General features: G+C 38.2%; 1 protein-coding gene across 1 annotated transcript in view; it reads right to left on the bottom strand.

Annotated features, from left to right (window-relative positions):
* LOC113177419 (kinesin-like protein KIF26B) overlaps positions 1-19,222 on the bottom strand; it is a 67,814-nt gene extending 48,592 nt beyond the window's left edge. Inside the window, 1 exon segment of the mRNA XM_077801190.1 lies at positions 19,056-19,222. Within this exon segment, the coding sequence (XP_077657316.1) occupies positions 19,056-19,222 (167 nt within the window).
* Between the last annotated feature and the right edge of the window lie 247 nt (positions 19,223-19,469).

The following is a 19,469-nucleotide window of genomic DNA, read 5'->3' on the forward strand; positions in this document are numbered from 1 at the left end:
AATTGGAAGGATTAAAAAAGAGAGTGAGTCTAAGAATAGTTTCCATAACTGAAGTCTGAGGAAAGATGTTGAAGAAAGGGCATGATTCATATGTTTTTATTATTATTATTATTTAGTAGTAATTGGACACAATATCTCTATTGTATTTATTTTATTTTTATGTCATGCTGAGGATGGAACCCAGGGCCTTGCACATGCTAGACAAGTGATCTACTGCTGAGCCACAAACCCAGCCCCATGATTCATGTTTAATAACTTAAGGAAAAGTCTATGGAATATTAATGGGGAACAACATTAAGGAATGATAGGTTTCTTTTTTTAAAAAAATTAAGAAATATTTGTTCTCAGTGTTATATGTTTTCTTTGGAAATGAGAGGGGTTGTTGTTGCATGATTTTTTATGTCTTTTAATTTCAATAACAAATCCATTTCTGGGCTGAGGATGCATTTCAGTGGTCGAGTATTTGCCTAGCATCTGTGAGGTCTTGGGTTCATTCCCTCTTCCTGCCATGAAAAGCTATTCATTTCTTATAATCAATGTGGTTTGAGTTCAAGGTCTAATCAATCACACCTCTAAAACTTTCATCTATTTATTTTTTGCAGTGCTAGAGATCAAATGAGGGTCCCATAGATGCTAGATAGTCAAGTATTCTACCTCTGAGTCACATCTTCAGTACCCTTGAAAGATATGGGCCGAGGTAATTTCTTTCTGTATATCCAGGACCTAGCAAATTGTTTATCATAGTTGATTTCCCATATCTAATAAATAGTTGGTTAAAGCTCACCATCAAAGAAGTCTCCCCTAGCTTCTTAACTCCACATCTTCCAAGACTTTACCTTTTCTTTGTCTTCATGGGAGCCATTGTTAGAAAAACACCGAAGCAGATGTTACTGCCTTGGGTTCCAACAAGAATAGTTCAAGCTCACAGTCTCCCCTATGTAATGACAAAATGATTATTTCAGCCACCCAAAGCATTCTAGACAATAAGTCATGGCCTACTTGAGTATGCAGAGCTCACAGTCTTCAAGGGTAGCTCCCAAGAGAGAGATTAACACAAGCACTACCATCATTCCCCTCTTGAGAAGTGTGTACAACATTGTTCCTCAAAAAATATACACCAGCAACATTCATGTCAACAATTTGAGGCCAAGACTGGCCAAGTCAAGTCAGGCCCATCTGTCAGTTGGGTCAGTACCATGATCCCTGGGATCTCCTTATATTGATAATATCAGATAATGTCAAAGTACTCAGAGCAATATTGTTTGATCCTAGAAGTGTGTTTGGCTTAAAAGGGCTGATAAATCCAGTCGGTACAGCCAAATACCTTTGGCATGTAGACTAGAATGAGCACTAAGCATCATTTCTGCTTGCAGTTAAGAATAAGCAGGGAAAGCAGCCACCTGTGTGTTGGGATTTTGGAGGGTCTTTTTACAGAGCCCAACACTGCTCCATTCTCAAATCTTTTTACAGTAACACACAGAGAGGCTTTTGCAGCCATGCTATTGGGAGCTGTTTGTTCAACGTTCATGTATGAAGAACATAGGATACAGGTAGGCCCGTGTTTGCCCTGGAATTACAAAAACAATTACCAACACACATGAGATAGGACCTCCACACCAGGTTTTAATTGGGCTGATGCTATGTCCTGGTGTGCACAGAAGCCTCAGTGTATGCCAATTATCCTCTAGTCCATCTGACTTATATTGTTCTGATTTTCTCCTCGTTCTCTTTTTTACTATTTTTTTTAAATTGAACCCTGACTTTGTGTATGCTAGACAAGCATTCTACCACTGAGCCACATCCCCAGTCCTGGATTTCTCATTTTAAAAAAGTATCATTATTAAAACTTTTATTAAAATGAGATGGGAGGTCTGGGGTTGTGGCTCAGTGGTAGAGCACTTGCGTCACACATGTTAGGCCCTGGGGTTTTTCCTCAGCACGACTTTAAAAAAATAAAAAAATAAAATAAAGATATTAAAAAAATGAGATGGAAAAAGTTGGGTAGAAGTTCACTTTCATTTCTATGATCTTGACTAGAAATATGTGAGATGTATGCAGTGAACATTATTCACATGTTAAGACATAATGTTTCTACTAAATTGAGAAACTTCTTATGCTGAAATGCACTTTATAATTGACATAGACATATAATTTATAACTGTGCTCAAATGTAGTTCTATTTCTACCCAGAGCAATACAAGCTGTAGTTATCAATTTATATAACTTGAGTTTGAATATAACTGAACTACAAAAATCTTTGGATGAAGCTGCGATTGAATTCTAAAATCTGCCACTTCATTTGTGGAGTGTGGAGTTATCTGTATGCTGGATTCATTACAAGAAATTGATAAGCTTAGATAGTATTTAACTACAAAATATATTTTGTAAATTAATGTAAATGTTGTACAAAAAAGTGTTGGGGTTTTGGAATCAATCATCTAAATTTGATTGAATTCCATTCAAAATAAGTTGTGATCCATAACCAAGTGTTGAACAAATGAAATAGAAAAACATCAAGCTTTGAGGCTAGTCAAGAATTGCAACTATTAAAACAATGCTACGGGGCTGGGGATGTGGCTCAAGCGGTAGCGCGCTCGCCTGGTATGTGTGCGGCCCAGGTTCGATCCTCAGCACCACATACCAACAAAGATGTTGTGTCTGCCGAGAACTAAAAAAAAATAAGTATTAAAAAATTCTCTCTCTCTCTCTCTCTCTCTCTCTCTCTCTCTCTCTCTCTCTCTTTAAAAAAAATACAAAGCTAGCATACAGGACGAATCAGATACAGATGACAAGAGCTCAAATTGCATAAAGGACTAAAATGTGAAATTCTGTAATTTTGTCTTAGAAATTGATGTGTGGGATGATCCTTCAAAACTTTAGTCCATAATATTCTTACTAACTTGAGAACTTATCCCACTGAAATGAACTTGTAATGAGTTGGAGGAGATATAAATTCATAATTATTTTCATCCTGTGATAATCTAACAAGAGAAATGGAAGCTGCAGTTACCAAAATGTAAAGGTTTTTTTTACATTAATACACATACATGAATATAAAGGAAGACAGCTAGACTACATAAAAAAGAAAAATGCTGTGGCTTTAAGATAATAGTAGAAATCAAAAAGTTTTAAGAAAAATACCACTGACAAGGTATTTAAGATTTCTATACTGAAACAAAATACCTGAGGTAATCAACTTAAAGGGAGAAAAGGTTTATTTGGGCTTGTGATTTCAGAGGTTCCAGTCCATGATCAGTTGGTTGTGTTACTTTTGGGCCTATGGAAGGCAGAACATCATGGCAAGAGCCAAGGTGGAGGAAACCTACTCACCTCATAAGCACAGAGACAGAAATTGACTTGACTGCAGTCCCATAATCACCTGGAGGGTTATGTGGCAATGACCTAACTTCCTCCCTCTAGGCCCCACCTATTAAAGGTTCTACCACCTCTCAACAGCAACACAGGCTGGAAACCAAGCCTTTACCACATGAGCCTCTGGGGAACATTTAAAATTCAAATGGTAATAGTGTTAGAACCAGATATGATGAAGACAACAAATAAAATACATAAAAAAGTATCAAAAATGATCAGCTTATTATAATGTTCAGGTAAACAATATAGGAAAGTTTTAACTTTATTCTTTAATGTGCACAGATTTTTTGGAAGAAAGTGTTTTATGTTTGAAAATATGTTTTAGAGAGAGAGAGAGACAGAGACAGAGAGAGAGGGAGGGAGAGAGAGAGAATAATTTTTTTTAATATTTATTTTTTAATTTTCAGCAGACACAACATCTTATTTTGTATGCAGTGCTGAGGATCAAACCTGGGCCGCATACATGCCAGGTGAGCGCACTACCTCTTGAGCCACATCTCCAGCCCCATTTGTTTAAAAATATTTATTTTCTGTAGTTGTATGGGACACAATAACTTTATTTTATTTATTTATTTTTATGTGGTGCTGGGGATTGAACCTAGGGTCTTGCACTTGCGAGAGGAGTGCTCTACCACTGAGCCATAACCTCAGACCCATGAAAATAATTTTTAATATAATATTTTGTAGGTTCACTACTCTTTTTTAAATGATCTTTTTTAACTTATTTTTAGTTGTTAATGGATTTTTTAGTTGTTAATGGACTTTATTTTATTTATTTATATGCAGTGCTGAGAATTGAACTCAGTGTCTCATACATTCTAGGCAAGTGCTCTACCACTGAGCCACAACCCCAACCCAGTTTACCATTCTTAATGAATTTGTGAGAAAATATTTGAAGATATTAAATAATATTAAATATCCTTTTCACTCTCAAAAGAGCACTGGTTTAGATAATAAGTTATACAGTTCCTTTACTTTTAACTTAGAAGAGAAGTATAACAGAAAAAGAAAAATAGCAAAACTAACAATAAAAATAGACTAGGTTACTAGAAAGTAGAATTAGCATTGTACTTCCTCGCCAGCATAATTAAACATTGTGGGTAAGATATTTGTTGAAATCCTATTAAACTCATTGTTGAGCTTGTGAAAAAGCAAATAATTCTTAGTCCCAAAATGCAAATAAAACTGGAAACTCAAAAAGTAAAATAGAAAAGTTTGCCATTCTCAAAGATATCTTCCAAACCAAGGAACTTACTCAGCTTAGTAGCCCAAAGTCTACCCAACATGGGGGTTTTTATAGAAAAATTCTCCTTTCCAACAATTGTGCTCTGCACATGCTAAAGACATGAAAGTCTTGAAAAACAGTGCTGAGAAGGGAAAGAAAGTTCAACAATCTTTAATCTTTGTCTGAATCACATGCAGGTTTGCTGTCTTACTTCTCAATACCCGGGTGGTCTACCATTTTCCAAGCTGAGGATATAATTTAGAGTCTACTCAATTGGCACCCATTAGAACTAAATATGAGGGCTCTGTAAGTAAACAATCCTTATCCCAGTTCTCACAGATAAATTGCCAATGCAAATGACAATCCCCCAGGAAAAAAATAAACACACCAAGAAACCAGACACCTGGAGAAAGAAACATCAGAAACAACAGCTGGCATGAAGAGACACAGAAACACAATGACAAACAACAAAGGGTTGATCAACATGCTTAAGGAAATTAATAGGCTTAAAGGAATAAACAACAACAATATGACTAGGAATGGCTAATTCTGCTTCAGTATTTTAAAAACAGGAACTGGCTTTACCCTCCAACCTTAAACAACCAGAAAACCAAAGTATAAGAAAAAAAAAAAATGAATACTGGATACCAGGTAACAGGCAATAGAGGAAAGTAACCTTTGAAAGAAGAGAAGCCAATGAGTAGTGCCCTGTTAAGTGGCCCAGCTCACTGCCCAGAGAGTTTGCAGGCCTCCACAAAAGGAAAGGAAACCCCAAGAGAGACAAGAGTCCTCTGAAATGAGGGGACAATGGTCAGAATTTGGGGATGCCAAAGCAGCTAAGCTTGAAACAGCAGAAAGGAGAGAGCTGCGAAGCAAGAGTGAGAGTAAGCACTCAGGAGCTCTTTGGTTGAGCACTGATCTGTATATTTGAGACAATCACCCAGGCCTCCCAAAGAAAGGAGAATCAGACAATCCTTGGATGTAGCAATAACTGGGGATAATTTGTGTCCAAGCAGAAAGAATGAGAAAACTTGCTAATTTACATGGGGCATCTAGAAAGATATTGAGGCCTTAGAAAGATATTGCCTTAATAGTGGGGTCAATTCACCCTAGGCTGCCCTGTACCTGCCTCTGTTAGTCAGCTTTCTATTGCTATAACAGATACCTGAGATAAATCAACTTATAAAGATTCATTTTGTTGATGCTTGGTGAATTTGTGAAAATAACCTGGCAGAGGGAATATATCAGGTTCTGAAAGTAGGGTTTTAGTTCAATGCCTCTACATTTCCTACATAGCTGATTTAACCACAAAAATACATAGTTTACACTAGTATAGAATGGAGCTCTGATGGCCACAAAGTAAGACTGTGGCACAAAAGTGTTCTTCTAGAAGTAGGGCAGATTCCCAAAAAGTTGAAGGCAGTTCTCTGATTCATATGTTACAAAAGATGTAGAGTTCAGAGCAAGTAGGCTCAATTCAAATTCATTAAAACAAGTAAGAAACCCAAAGAAAAAGACTTTACCATTATCATGATGTTCTTATATTTATTTGTTTATATAACTGCATACCCTATCATATAGGTTCCTATAACAAAATACTTATAGAATGTCATAGCTGTTAGATGATAGAAACAAATTTTCTGGAGCCACAAATTGACAGGGAGGAAGATTATCAGAGAAGGCTTTGTGGAGGAGATATATTTAAGATAAGCTGAAAGAATAAGCAGAAAAGAATGCAAGGTTATTTAATATTAGAAAATTAATTTAATGATTAATAATAGTCTGCCATATTAGATGATAATAGGAAGAAAAACACATGATCATCTCAGTGTTTTTAGGTGCACAAATCGGTTGGATAAAATTCACCAACTGGTTTTAAATAATCTCTTAGAAATTCATAAATAGATTAACAAAAAATTTGTGATATCCCTTGAATGGGAAAATCATATGGTAATGAGAATTAATGACCTATAACCATGCACATCAAAATGAAATGCTGAGTTATAAAAAGTCCAACAAGAGAGTACAATTCCATTTCAATAAAGATCAAAAACAAATAAAACTAAATCTATTTTTAGGGACACATATTTAGGTGCTAAAATAGTAAGCAAGGGGATTACAACCACCAAATTCAGCATAGTGATCACCTTTGAGACAGGCATCAGAGGGAGGGAATCACAGAAGAGTACCTGAGAGACTTGTAGGGCATTGAAATGTCCTATTTCCTAATCTAAGCGTTAGTCACACAGATATTTGTTATTCTGTAGACTGGTCAGATGTACCAATATACAGAAATTTACTCATGGAGAAAGAATATACTGCGTGTGTGTGTGTGTGTGTGTGTGTGTGTGTGTGTTTTGCATTTGCATCCAAGGCAAGTGCTCTAGCACTGCGGTACATCCCAGCCCTTAATACGCTTTTGGATAACTATTTACTTACCTCTTGATGAATAAGTGAATAAATGAATGAGTGAATGCACAAAGCCATTGAAAGTAGAAGAAATAACATCATCAAAGCACACAAGGATGAGGAGGTAACGGGTGTTCAGTAACCTCTCCATGGTTTCTATCACCAGAAAGGTGGGTGCAACCCAAATTAGAAAGCATGTCATAGGTCAGGAAATAATTTTAATAGGAAGCAGTTCAGGTTTAAGAGAGGGGGTAAACTGGATGCATTCCAGGGCATTCTGGCATCTGTGTGGAGATGAAATTAAAATCACTGCCTTTACTGAAAAGAATCCCCAGGAGCTGCAGAGAATGCAGCCAAGGGTGCATTGGCCACTTGTATCTCACTACTAGCTCCCTACTGCCCTGTGCACTGTGGGCTAGCATCCGACCATGGACGGTGTGGGTCTGCTGTGGGGGCAATGTTGTGCCCACGCACCTGGTAGAGAGAATCTGGAGGAGCAGGAGATTGCAATGATAGGCCCTAGAAAACCAAGAAATGGAGCACCCAGGCCGAATGGAGAAAGACCACCTTTTCGGAGAAGGTGAAAGCCACCAGACTGTTGACTTGTAGGGACAGGTCTGTTGACTTTCTCCTAATTTTCAATGGCTATGCCCAATAGGCAGATTGATGATGGGATGGGTGGAGATGGAGATGATATGGAAATGTTCATGGAGGAGATGAGATAAATTAAGAGAAAACTTAGGTAGCTGCAGTTGAGGAATTGTCCCCATATATTTATGGGGCAACTCTCTAATCACTAAGATCATCAAGATAATTTTTTCTTTATTTCTTGACTTCTGCCATTTTCCATGTGATTAATACTGGGGTTCCTACTGTTTTCCTTTTCCTTGTAATTCCTGATGTGTATTTACTGATCCATTTGCTGTGAACCTTATGTTATTTCTATGTGTCAAGTTGGGTCTTGCGTTTCTAGCTTCTGAGTCAAGATTGCCTTTGTCCAGTCTAAGTTTCTGTCAGCAGTTGAGTTTTACTCATTTGCATGGAAACATGTAAAATTAATAAAGCAGTTAAAAAGCAATCTAAACAAAAAACAAAACAAAACAAAACAAAAAAACCCAGAATCTTCAAAAGGAAACTGGATGTAGCATGTGCCATTATGAAAAGGAACAGTGAATTTTGTTCAGGAAACAACATGAGAACACCCTATAGTGCAAATGACAATTGCATTTAGTCCCTAACATGGAATGTTGGTTTTGGACTCATGTACCGCAAGGTCTACTGGGAGAAATAAAACTTGATAAATGGTTTGAAGGAAAATACTGACGTGGTTTTTAAAGAGCTGACACATTTAACCCTTAGAAACATTGGCATGTCAGGACACAAAGCTAAGAAATGTATGCTTATAAATGGGGGACCCCAAACCTGGACACAGATTCACTTGATCTCACTGGTAAGGATTAGGAGAGGCAAAGGTGAGAAAGACAAGCAAAAATGTAACTATGGTCATTGCCCTTAAAGGCTGAATATTGGCAAGTCTCTTAAAGCCTAGGATTCCTTGATCTAGTAACAAATTTACTATAATGATCTTTATTTCTTTGGATGTCTCTTTATTATATTGAAATGAAATCCAGCTCTATTTTAGTTAGAGTTCCTAGGTAGATTAGACAATTTGGTACAACTTAACTGCTTTCGAGTATAACTATCTGAAAAATGTTCAATTACACACAGAATGAATTATCACCTCATTTGCATGGATGAAAAAAAAATATTAATGCTCAATTGAGCCTGAACCAGTGGTAAAACAGGTGAGAATTTATGGTTGGATAATCTGATTGAAGCTCTATTAATGTTCAAGACAGTTTCTAAATGAATTAAGCCCCAACTCATTTGTATGATCCATTCCTTCAAATGCCTAAATCAAGCTATCCTTGAGTAATTATGCAGCCCTCAGGGTGCCCAAGGGCATTTTGGGCTTTCTGTGCACTGGCCCAGACTAACCCAAAGCCCTCCTCCTTTGGCTGTTTTCTTTCTGGTAGCAAAGTGACTTGTGATATGATGATTAGTTATCATTAAAGATAACAATTAACTTTGGATTCAGAGTCCTGCATTTGGCTCAGTAGTTTATCATGATTTGTGTCAGGCAATCTATACATCAACACAGTGAATGGCAGAGCATTGTGAATGGCTCACTTTGAAAGGATGGGGTATGGGGAAACAGGGAAACAGATGAGTATGGGTAAGTGGGTGAGTATGGTAAGGAGAGAACGGGAGTCACCCACTCTGTCCAGGAAGACTTTACTACAGTCATTGAGGGTCCCTCTTCCTCTCCAGGACCCTTCTTTCCCTTCTTTCTTTGCCTCATATGCCCATGTTATCAGGCATTTCACTTGAGTGTTTAATATCTGTAACCCTGTTATATCATAAGTTGCCAAGAGTGGAAATCATTTGCTGTGGTCTCAGTGTCTTGTATACTGTAGGGGCCTAATAAATATTTTCAAATGAACAAGTGTGTGACATGAGTAAATGGACACAATAACTTTTATTTCTGCTCTACATTTCTCAAATGGAATTCCTGTGTTTGTCTTGTAGCCTTGGTTGGACTTGATGGAATCAGTTCCTTAAACTCCTCAACTAGTTCCTTTGGTCCAGAATGCTCCTTGCTAATCAGGACAGCATTGAGCTCTGTAAATCATGGAGTTTCATTTCATAAACCACAAGGGATATAAAGTGAAAGGTGAAATCTGTATCACCCGAGTTAGCCCTGAAAATATCATTGGAAGGAACCTGTCTCTTATTAAATGCAACACAGGTAAGATTTTACTTAACTTTCATGACACATCAACAGATCTTTGCTGGGCACCTTGGAAGTACTTGGCTTAAACTTAAAGGCCATAGTCTATGAAAAATATGTGTTTTTAAAAATATTTGAATCATGCCCCAGTCAGTGGGATATACAAACACAACTGGAAGTTCAGCAACATCTGACCCCTAATCCCTGGCTCATTTTCATACCCGAAGGACTCATGCAGGGTTGAGTAACAGGCCTCCTTAAATTGTTATTTCAGTCTTATATAGAATAATACTGAAAACATATGAATCAGGGAGTTGGGGTTGTGGCTCAGCTGTAGAGCACTTGCCTTGCATGCATGAGGCACTGGGATCGATCCTAAGCATCACATAATAAAATAAATAAAATAAAGATATTGTATTCATCTACAACTAAAAGAAGATTATATAAATACATGAGAGTTCCTTTTTTTTTAAAAAAAAAGATATATTTTTAGATGTTGATGGACCTTTATTTTATTCATCTATTTATATGTGGTGCTGAGAATTGAATTCAGTGCCACACACATGCTAGGCAAGCACTCTACCATTGAGCCACAACCCCACTCATGAGTGTTCTATTTTAATAAAAGAAAATTATAATATACTTGGCTAAAAGAGATACACAATTCTTAAGTCAATGAGTGCATAAAAATATGAGACTAATATTTTATATGAGATTAATCTGGCTTATAACATTTCAGAACATTGAAACAATTATCTCTTTGTCTTTGAAGTCAAAGGCAAAAAGAAAATGTTAAAATGATTATCTTTTGCCTCTTCTTTAAAGAGGCTCACAGACATTATCTCAGTGGGACCTATGATATGTTTTGGAAGTGGATAAGTAAGAATGTGAACTCTGATTTTGCTGGTGGAGACATGAAAAGCTCAGGGAGAGTCTTGGGGTATACGGAGGTCAGCAATGGTGCCCTCAGTAGAATCACCATGCCCTGACCTCAGCTCAACATAGGCTCCCCTGAGCACAGGTCACTATCCAGCTCTTTTAGAAACCACAGCTATTCAACTCCAACTACTTCTTTGGAAGCTCAGTCTGAAGAATGTTCACAAATTCCTATTGGGAGATTGACTATTTTAATTTGCTGACTGTGGACATTCCCAAAGCTTCTATTATTAGCCAAATGTTTGCAGAAGCTCACTCTCTCACACTCTGACAGCTCTGCCATCATTCTCACCTCTCCCTTATCCCTTCCCTACCTTGCCTGTACTCAGCAAAGCTTCAAGACACAGCCTGGGTGATAACCTCTCCAACTGACAGATGTCTGTTCACTGAGGAACACCTCGACACCCCTAATGGACACCACCACCCGTGGAGGGGAGAGATGGAAACTGATAAGTCAGCTGTGCCCAGTGCCCACTTTTCCAGTGTGGGAAATGGTTCCTTTTATTTCTGCTGGAGCCACTGGCCAGGTAAAGCAGGAGGGCTTTGTGGTTAGGAGTCCTGTAATTATAGAATAATTCAGGTTTTCCATCAATGGGGGGATGTAAAATAAACTCCATAAGCTTTTAGGCTCTTAAATGAGAAAGATTAATTAAAATAATAGATTAGAGAAAATGGCTGAGATTTGTTGAGTTCCTCTGTTGGGGTTCCCAGTATATGATACTCAGAATACTAGGTTCCATTGATGGCCACTTGATGAGGTTGACTGGAGTTCCACTTTCTAACCTTCTCTGTTGAAACTTGAACACAAGCCCTAGGTCAGAAGAGTCTCCTTGATTCCAACATGCTTATTTAATATTTCTGATTCACTCCAGATAAGTGATTGGGCCCTGAGTTGGAGATTTCCTTTCCCCCTTTTATCTTCTTTATTTCATGTTCCTCACTTTCATAAGTACCTGGCAGTTAGTTGGTCCCAGCTTGGCAATCACAGAAACAGGCAAGACCAGGAGAGGGACCTGAACATCTTGTCAAGCTGGCCACCATTGCTTCCACCTGGTAGATCTATGCTTTCACTTGCAATCAAGATCACATTTAAATTTTGGTCATGCCTCATTTGTTATTTAGACAAGGATCGATTAAGTACCAACAACATTCTAGACATTGTATTGAGTAGCAGTGATATTGGGAGGCAGGAGGTAGTTCTGTTCTAGCTATATAAACTTGGACAAGTAACTCCAATTCTCTGTGTCTCAGTTTCCCCCTCTGGAATATGAGAATAACCATCATGGTACCTGTGTTCTGGATAGTTGACAGAATTAAATACCCATAAAATCTTTTGAATAGCTTCTGGTACACTGTAAGGGAACAATGACTATCATTTTGGTCACATAAAAATGTAACCCTTCCATGGAGCTCAATTTTCTAAGTTAAGAAAAAAACAGAAAATAAATACTGGATACTGTTTCCTCCTTCTCCTTATGATTCAGCAAGTCTTTAAATTAGGAACCTCTATTCTATTGGAAAGATCAAGAAAAAATTCCCTCTCTTCTTGATGCCTTTTTAGTTATCTCTTCTCATGGGAAAAATATCTTACTGCTGAGGGTGGTAAATACAACCCTGAGCTTGTACAGCCAAACTCATCTGTCTGTCTCTTTCTTCCTACACCTCAACCTCCCTTCTCCACCACAGCCAGTGGGTTTGGGTGTGGCTGTTCTGCCAACCTAATTCTGCCCTTTCCCAAGTTTCTGGATCTGTTCATGGAGGGGCAGAAAGAAGCCTCTTACTCTGATAGGATTAAGAGAATGTGGGGTTTTAATTCCAGACACACTCTTGTATCTATTGGATAGCTGATTCTGAATCTAGAAAGAAAAGACATTGATTAGTAACCTCATAAATGGCACTAAAGAAAAATAAACATGAAAAGCCAAAAGGGAAATGAAGATGTTTCCTGATCCAGTCCTCAGATTGTTATGTCACTTTATCGAACAGGGACCAGCTGAGGTGGACAGAGAAAAAGACAAGCCACAGTGACTTGCTGCCAAGTGGTTCTGTTTGAGTTGGGGGCACCTATTATTCTGCTCCCAATTCAGTTAAAGAATAGTGCTCTTGAGAATAAAAACGATGACCTGTGTAGTTCACCTGTCAAACCACGGGTTCAACAACCAGTGGATTCCCAAATGGTGCCATTGCTCCAGGACTGACTTGCAGAGAATGAGCCAGGCAGTTAATTTACTGACAATTGCTGCTTGGGTTGTTATGAAAGTAATAAAAATTTTTGGAAATTTACATAATTAAATATGAAAATACCACTGGCCAGGGAAGCAAACAGCTATGAGGTGAGAATAAAAGAAAGTGAGAATGCTAAAAATTTTATTAAAAATGGGACTTCTGTGTCCTAGTGACATTCTGAGCTCATTCTCTCTTCATCCTGTTACTAAGATGTTCAAAAATGAATGTTTTTGGAGCAGCAATGCTAAGAATTTTCGTTGCTGTAGTTGCCTGGCAACCTGAGGCTTTGGTTATTTTATTTCTAAACAGGGAATTCTATAAACTGATATCTAGAATTTGTGCAAATTCTAAATTGATGTTCTCTCTGTAAATCAAAAAGAGATAATCTAACATTAATGTACATTTAAAGGGGGTATGTGTCTGCCTCATTCATGAAGATTCTTGCACAGAGTTTCTGCCCATCTCATGCTATCTTAAGTAAGTTTGGAGAATGAGTATTTGCATTTTTCTGGTAAATATGAATTTATTTTCATGGTACATGTAAATAATCAAGTCCAGCGAGACAGGTCTTTGGAGCCAGGGGAACTGAAGGTTGTAGCTAATAGTAGCCTTGAGCCACTTTTCTCCAGCCTTCTAGACCCTGAGTGGGTTTCCAGTTCTGAGGGTGCACAGCTGGTCCCAAAAGCTAAATGAATACTTGGAGGAGGTATTTCTCGGCAAGGCAGAGGACCACCCACATGCTTCAAAGAGGGGCATCCTGCAAAGTCCTTGGGAATTTTAGGCTTGCTGATGCAGGTGTATACCATCTCTTGCTGAAGAGCTATTAACATTTTGAAAAATCTGCCTTTGTGATAAAATGTGATTTCCTTGGAGTAACTGACTTGAATCTACACTTTCTAGTGCTACCTGCTGGTTTGAGTGAATTGCTGCGCTATGGAAGCTGCTGTGTTCTTACACACGACCTGGTTCCTGACCCCTAACTAAAGCCTTTGGAGAAAAAGTGTTCCCATTACAGAGCTGTGCAAGGACATCCTTATTGCTCTGGCGGGATAGAGGTTTCTGCTGCGGGTAGTGTTTGCTTACAGTCTGAAGCTCATGACAATAGATTGCCTTAGGCTCCACGTGCTTTGTCAAAGTTATTGGACCACAGAGAGAAGGAAGTGAAGTTAGTACAGCTGGCTGGGCCCAAAGCACATCTGTGACTGATCTAGACAAACAAGGATTAGGACTCTGGTCTGCACCACAGACCAAACCCATAAAAAAGGGGAACTGAGCATCATTTACATCATAGGATGTTTATGCAGTACCATTTTGTAAGTTGCCTGGAAAGAGCATGTCACACAGACACAACATGAGAGGGTCACAGAGTAATTTTCCATGATGTCTTATTAAATGGGAGCCAAAATATTATCAAATATCTGTTGTTTAGAAACAAGAGTGTGAGCATCCTGTTGGCAAATAAGCAAACAGATTTGAAATCAGTTAAGGCTCAGACATACCCAGATATAAATTTCTTAAGTAACAAAATCCTTATGTTGTCTTTCAGGAAAAGCTCTCAGAATTCACTCAAGGACAGTTTGAAATAAGCTTTTCAAGAACAGATATGAAAAGAAGTGGCCAGCTCATATGGTCTATGGCCTCTGTATATCACAAGTGCAAAGACCACTCAACAGAGCATAACTCTTCTGAGACATGTGACCTGTGACAAGGCACAATGACCATCCACCCTATGCAAAACAAAATAAACCCTAAAACTGGGCTGCAGGCCTAGCTCAGTAGCTCAGTGACAGAGCGCTTGCCTAGTCTATATGAGGCTCTGGGGTCATCATCAGTACTGCAGTGAAAAAGAAAAAACACCTAAAATGTCTCCCTCTCATCAATCAACCAACAAGCAGCTTCTCCCTTCTTCCTTCCCATGGACTCCCCTGCTACAAACCATCAGCAGATAAGAAAAACTTTCTTTTTAAATTTCCTGTCCAGTTGAGAGTTGGCCTTTAATAAAAAGTTTTTGTTTTCTTTTTTTTTTTTTTTAAAAAAAAAAAAAAAAAAAAAAAAAAACAGGTGCCAGAGAATTGGCTTTTGTGTAAGCTGGTCAGCAGCTCCCTGCTCAGTATCAGATTATGAGACCTACTAAAGCAATTGTTTTTCCAAATGGAGTAAATAGGGCCTGAAGTGTCACAATGTGAAGGATATGCTTCTTAAGTGTTTATACCTTTCATAAAACAACATCTAAAAAGGACCAGAAATTCTCCTTTCAGAGAATTAAGTTGTGGTGAGCCTTCATAAGAACTGGGACATAGTAGCATTTCTTTAATATATCTTTATTTTATTTGTTTCTATTTTTATGTGGTACGAGGGATAGAACCCAGTGCCTCACGCATGCTAGGCAATCGCTGCACCACTGAGCCACAACCCTGGCCCCATAAAAGCATTTTTGCTAAAGCTAAGTTCACCCTGACACATTCTTTCAGTGGCCCTTCTGGGGACCAAACCTAATGGTATGGACCTAGGACCCTGGTCTATGGCATAAGAATTCATATCAATGCCCCTGTTTTATTTTATTTTATTTTTTAATCCATCAAATGGGAAGACTCCTAGCACCTTGTTGCCCAAGAAGTGGTAATGAATAGCAAACGACCGTAATGAATGAGCCTGAAGGAAATTTGCAAATGTGCTGTCAAAATGCTCAGGACAAGGACAGATTTTCCTGGTCATGAGGTTTCCCCAAAGTTAGAGAGTAATTTGTGCAGCCTGTCAGTGCAGAACTGACTAGGGGGTTGGAGTCTTTGGTGGTCTCCCTGACTTCCCTGCATGCCTTTCTGAATGATGTCACCATTTAGGATTGATTTATGGCTTTGGGATTGGCCAGGAAGCCCGTGCTGTGTAATGGCTGAGGTTGGGAGCCTGTTCCTCGCCTGTATTTGTCATTTGCAAAGGCAATATCATTTGCAAAGTCAGAACCATTCAGGGCACATCTAGGGTGCCCATGGGAGCACCAGGATGGGTAATGAATCCAAACTCACTTTCTGGCTTACTCACATGACAAATCGTCTGGTACAGTGATGAAGAGAAATGAAGACAGGCTATATTCCCTCTGTGCACATTCCAGTTAATTTCCCAGAAGCAAGCGCTAGTAAAGCAGGTTACAAGCACAGAGTTGTCTAGGGTAAGAAATAAAGAAGTAGTGGGATTTTTTTGGTCAGGTGGGGGAGGGTAAAAGATATGAGTTTGATTTCCTGTTTTTTTTTTTTCTTTCCCCCCAGCAAGTGAGAAGAACAAGAAGAAACTGTGTGGGTAAGAAACTTCCCTTTTCGAAGGAACCAATGCAAAGACTAAGTTTGACACCCTGAAAGGTGTTTAGTATGCTAACAAAATGCTGCATAATGTGGCTTCAGAGCACTGATGTAATTGGTAAAAGAAATCTGGGCCATCCTGCTGTGCCGGATACCCCTGCTGTGCAGAGCAAGGCAGCTAATATATTATGGAGCTTGATGAAAAGGGGGAGCAGGTCAGCCACGTGGGCTCAGAGCTGCCAAGGTCTCTGAAACTGTGAAAAGTGATGCAGTTTGATCCTGCCACCAACTGGCTGGGTGATTTGAGTAAATCTTTGTTTTATCTTTCTGTGCCCTGAAAGAGGATAGTTTCTAGTTGATTAATCACTTTGCAAATACAATGTGCAGACACCAAATATTGAAAAAAGTGCCATGGCTGAGTATCTGAGAAAATGTTATGGCAAAGATCTTTCAAAGCTTATAAATAATAATGAACTGTAAGGATCTAGGGAGGGTAGTAAGGACCAAGGGAGGGTATTAATGACAGAGGAATGAAAGAACAAATGTACTAGCTAATGGGTGTTTGGGGAAAGACATTACTAGCTGGCTAGTGAGGCTGCCATGCTACAATAACTCATCAGTGGGCTGCCCAACAAGCTCTTGGTGATATAAGTTAGGTAGAGAAAGGACAGCTGATAGAAGTGTGTGCCTGGAGACCAATGGTTCCACCAGTTATCCTGATACCAGGGAATAACTCCATCACTGGTCTCCTGTAGACACAGCATTTATATTAAGTCTATGCTTCACATACACATAGAAACACTATGAGCAGTACTCTGGATGCCAGAACAGAAGGAAGGGAACTCCTGGAATTGAGATAACATTTGTCTGCAGGGACTGGGGATTGGGGTGGTTTCATACTCATCCTTCTAAGAGGGCAGGTGGCTGTTTTTTACTGCCAGCTGATGTTAAAAATATGTATTATTTAATAAGAGACTTTAAACTAGTAATAAAATAAGTCTTAATATTTCCCTATTTGTTTATAGTAAAACCTAACTCTAACCATAAGGAAGTTACGTTATCTAAACTAAAAATAATTTCATATGTGTATATTCATTCATCCTTCCCATCATCAATTCAACAAGTATTTATTGAAGTCATAAAGACATGTCACTCTTTAGAAACTATGTGAGTGATACAAAATACATAACCAGTGACCTCATAAAGTGGTATCTTGAATTTCATCTCCATCATGATCTATTGTTATTGTATTTACAGACATGATTCTCATTTTATAGAAACCAACAAGGACCTCCTTAATTACCTGCTAAGTTATCTAGACTTGACATCCCTCTCCAGATCTTCCTTCTTTTTTGTGAACTCACAAATTGAGTTTGTTTAACAGCAGAAATGAAACTTCAAAAAACTTAACTTGAATTTTTTTTAATGACTTCGGAAAATCAAGCCTTACAATAGTTTGGGAAAACTATTTCTGGGTTCATCAAGTAGGATTCCAAATTTTAAGAATTGTGAAAGATCAGAATATAATTACCATTTAAGCTTTTTAAAGGTCTATTTAGTAATGGTCCTCCCAGTGGAGGATAAAATCACAGTGTTTTTAGTGGGTCTTATATCCACTAAGGACAGAGGGAAGGAGAACTCAAGGACTCAGCCTGAATCTCAGTTACTACAGAACAAGCGGTTTGTTTTATCTTTTTTTCCTCCCATACAATAACTTGAATTTTGTAGACTTTTTACAGATTAAAAATTGATTACATATATTTTTACTTATGGCAACTCTCTGAAGTAGGTATAATTTCCACTTAAATAGATAAGGATAGCATTATTATTATTATTATTATTATTTGTTATTTGCCATAGTGTTCTAAATTCTACCAAAAAACTTTCATATACTAAATTTATATCATTCTGAGTCTTATATTCCTATAATATAGATAAGATATACAGCTATAACCCTCATTTAATCATTACAAAATTCTTATAACTAGTAAGAGGCACACCTGGGCATTTTCAGAGGCCTGGATAGCCAGTGGAGCAACTATCACCCCTCCACATTGTCCAGTGGCAAAGGTGTGCTGGGTGATAGTGGTGAGGGGTGGTTGAGTTGGGTCATTTATGGGCATAGATGATATGGAAAATCCATGGCTATGCCAGACATAGGAGTGGCTCTAATTTCATCATCTTGGAGCAATAGCAGAAAGAGAGGAAGAATATTATATGTAGAAAAAAAAACATTTGCAAGGAATAGAGCTGGGAAAATCCCCAAAACCTTACAAACTCTGCTAAGTAGGGACACCAGATAATATATAGAATTTCTATAGTATCCATACAATAGTGGTGGGGGGCATACTTATACTAAAAAATTATTTGTTTATCTGGAATCCAAATGTAATTGGGCATCTGTATTTTTATTTGTTTAATCTGATAGTCTTAAATAAAAGATAAGCCAATCTCAGCCAGTTATTCACATCACTATTAAATATACACATCAATACAATGGTGACAACAATCCACAAATAGTCATTGTAACTGGAGACCTCCACTGAGATAATGTCCTATTTTCTCTGAGTAGCCTAAAGTTAGTACTGGAGTGAACTTAAGTATTTCTAAAACTCTCCAATTTGAAAGATGATACATTACACGATTGTTAGATAATGCTGATCTATGGCTCTGAACTAATAATTTGGTCCAGACTGTCCCTCTGTGCCACACTTTTCCCTAGATGGCACTGGACTAAGTGTCCCACACCCAGCTCTGGTACAATGTTTACCACACTTATTGTTCAAATAGAAGAATCATTTACTTGTATGGGATGTGTTTGCTGCCATTGATGAGAGCGAGGATGACATTGCCCAGTGCAGACAATGAGAGGCACAGCCCTGAACCTCCTTCTAGATTTTTGCTAAGAGCTTTCACATAGCTGCCAAGATCAATGAGATGCAGGCAACTGGAGCCTCCAGACACTACCATGGGAGAGAAGCAAAAAGAAGAGAGAATAAGTGAGTTACAGCAAACACTTCTTCATGAAGCTCTTTGGGAAATCTGAGAAGAAAAGGGGAAAGAAAAGGTTGACATTCATGATCTAGTGGACATCCCAACAAAGTTATACTGGGTTACAAATAGCATTGGTCCTCTTAAATTCTGTCTACTTCAATCACTGACCTTCCAAAACCTGATATTCATAGTATAAGCAAATGAATAATTCTAGCAGTTTGGA

This window comes from Urocitellus parryii, chromosome 7, assembly GCF_045843805.1.
Source record: "Urocitellus parryii isolate mUroPar1 chromosome 7, mUroPar1.hap1, whole genome shotgun sequence".
Lineage (NCBI taxonomy): Eukaryota > Metazoa > Chordata > Mammalia > Rodentia > Sciuridae > Urocitellus > Urocitellus parryii.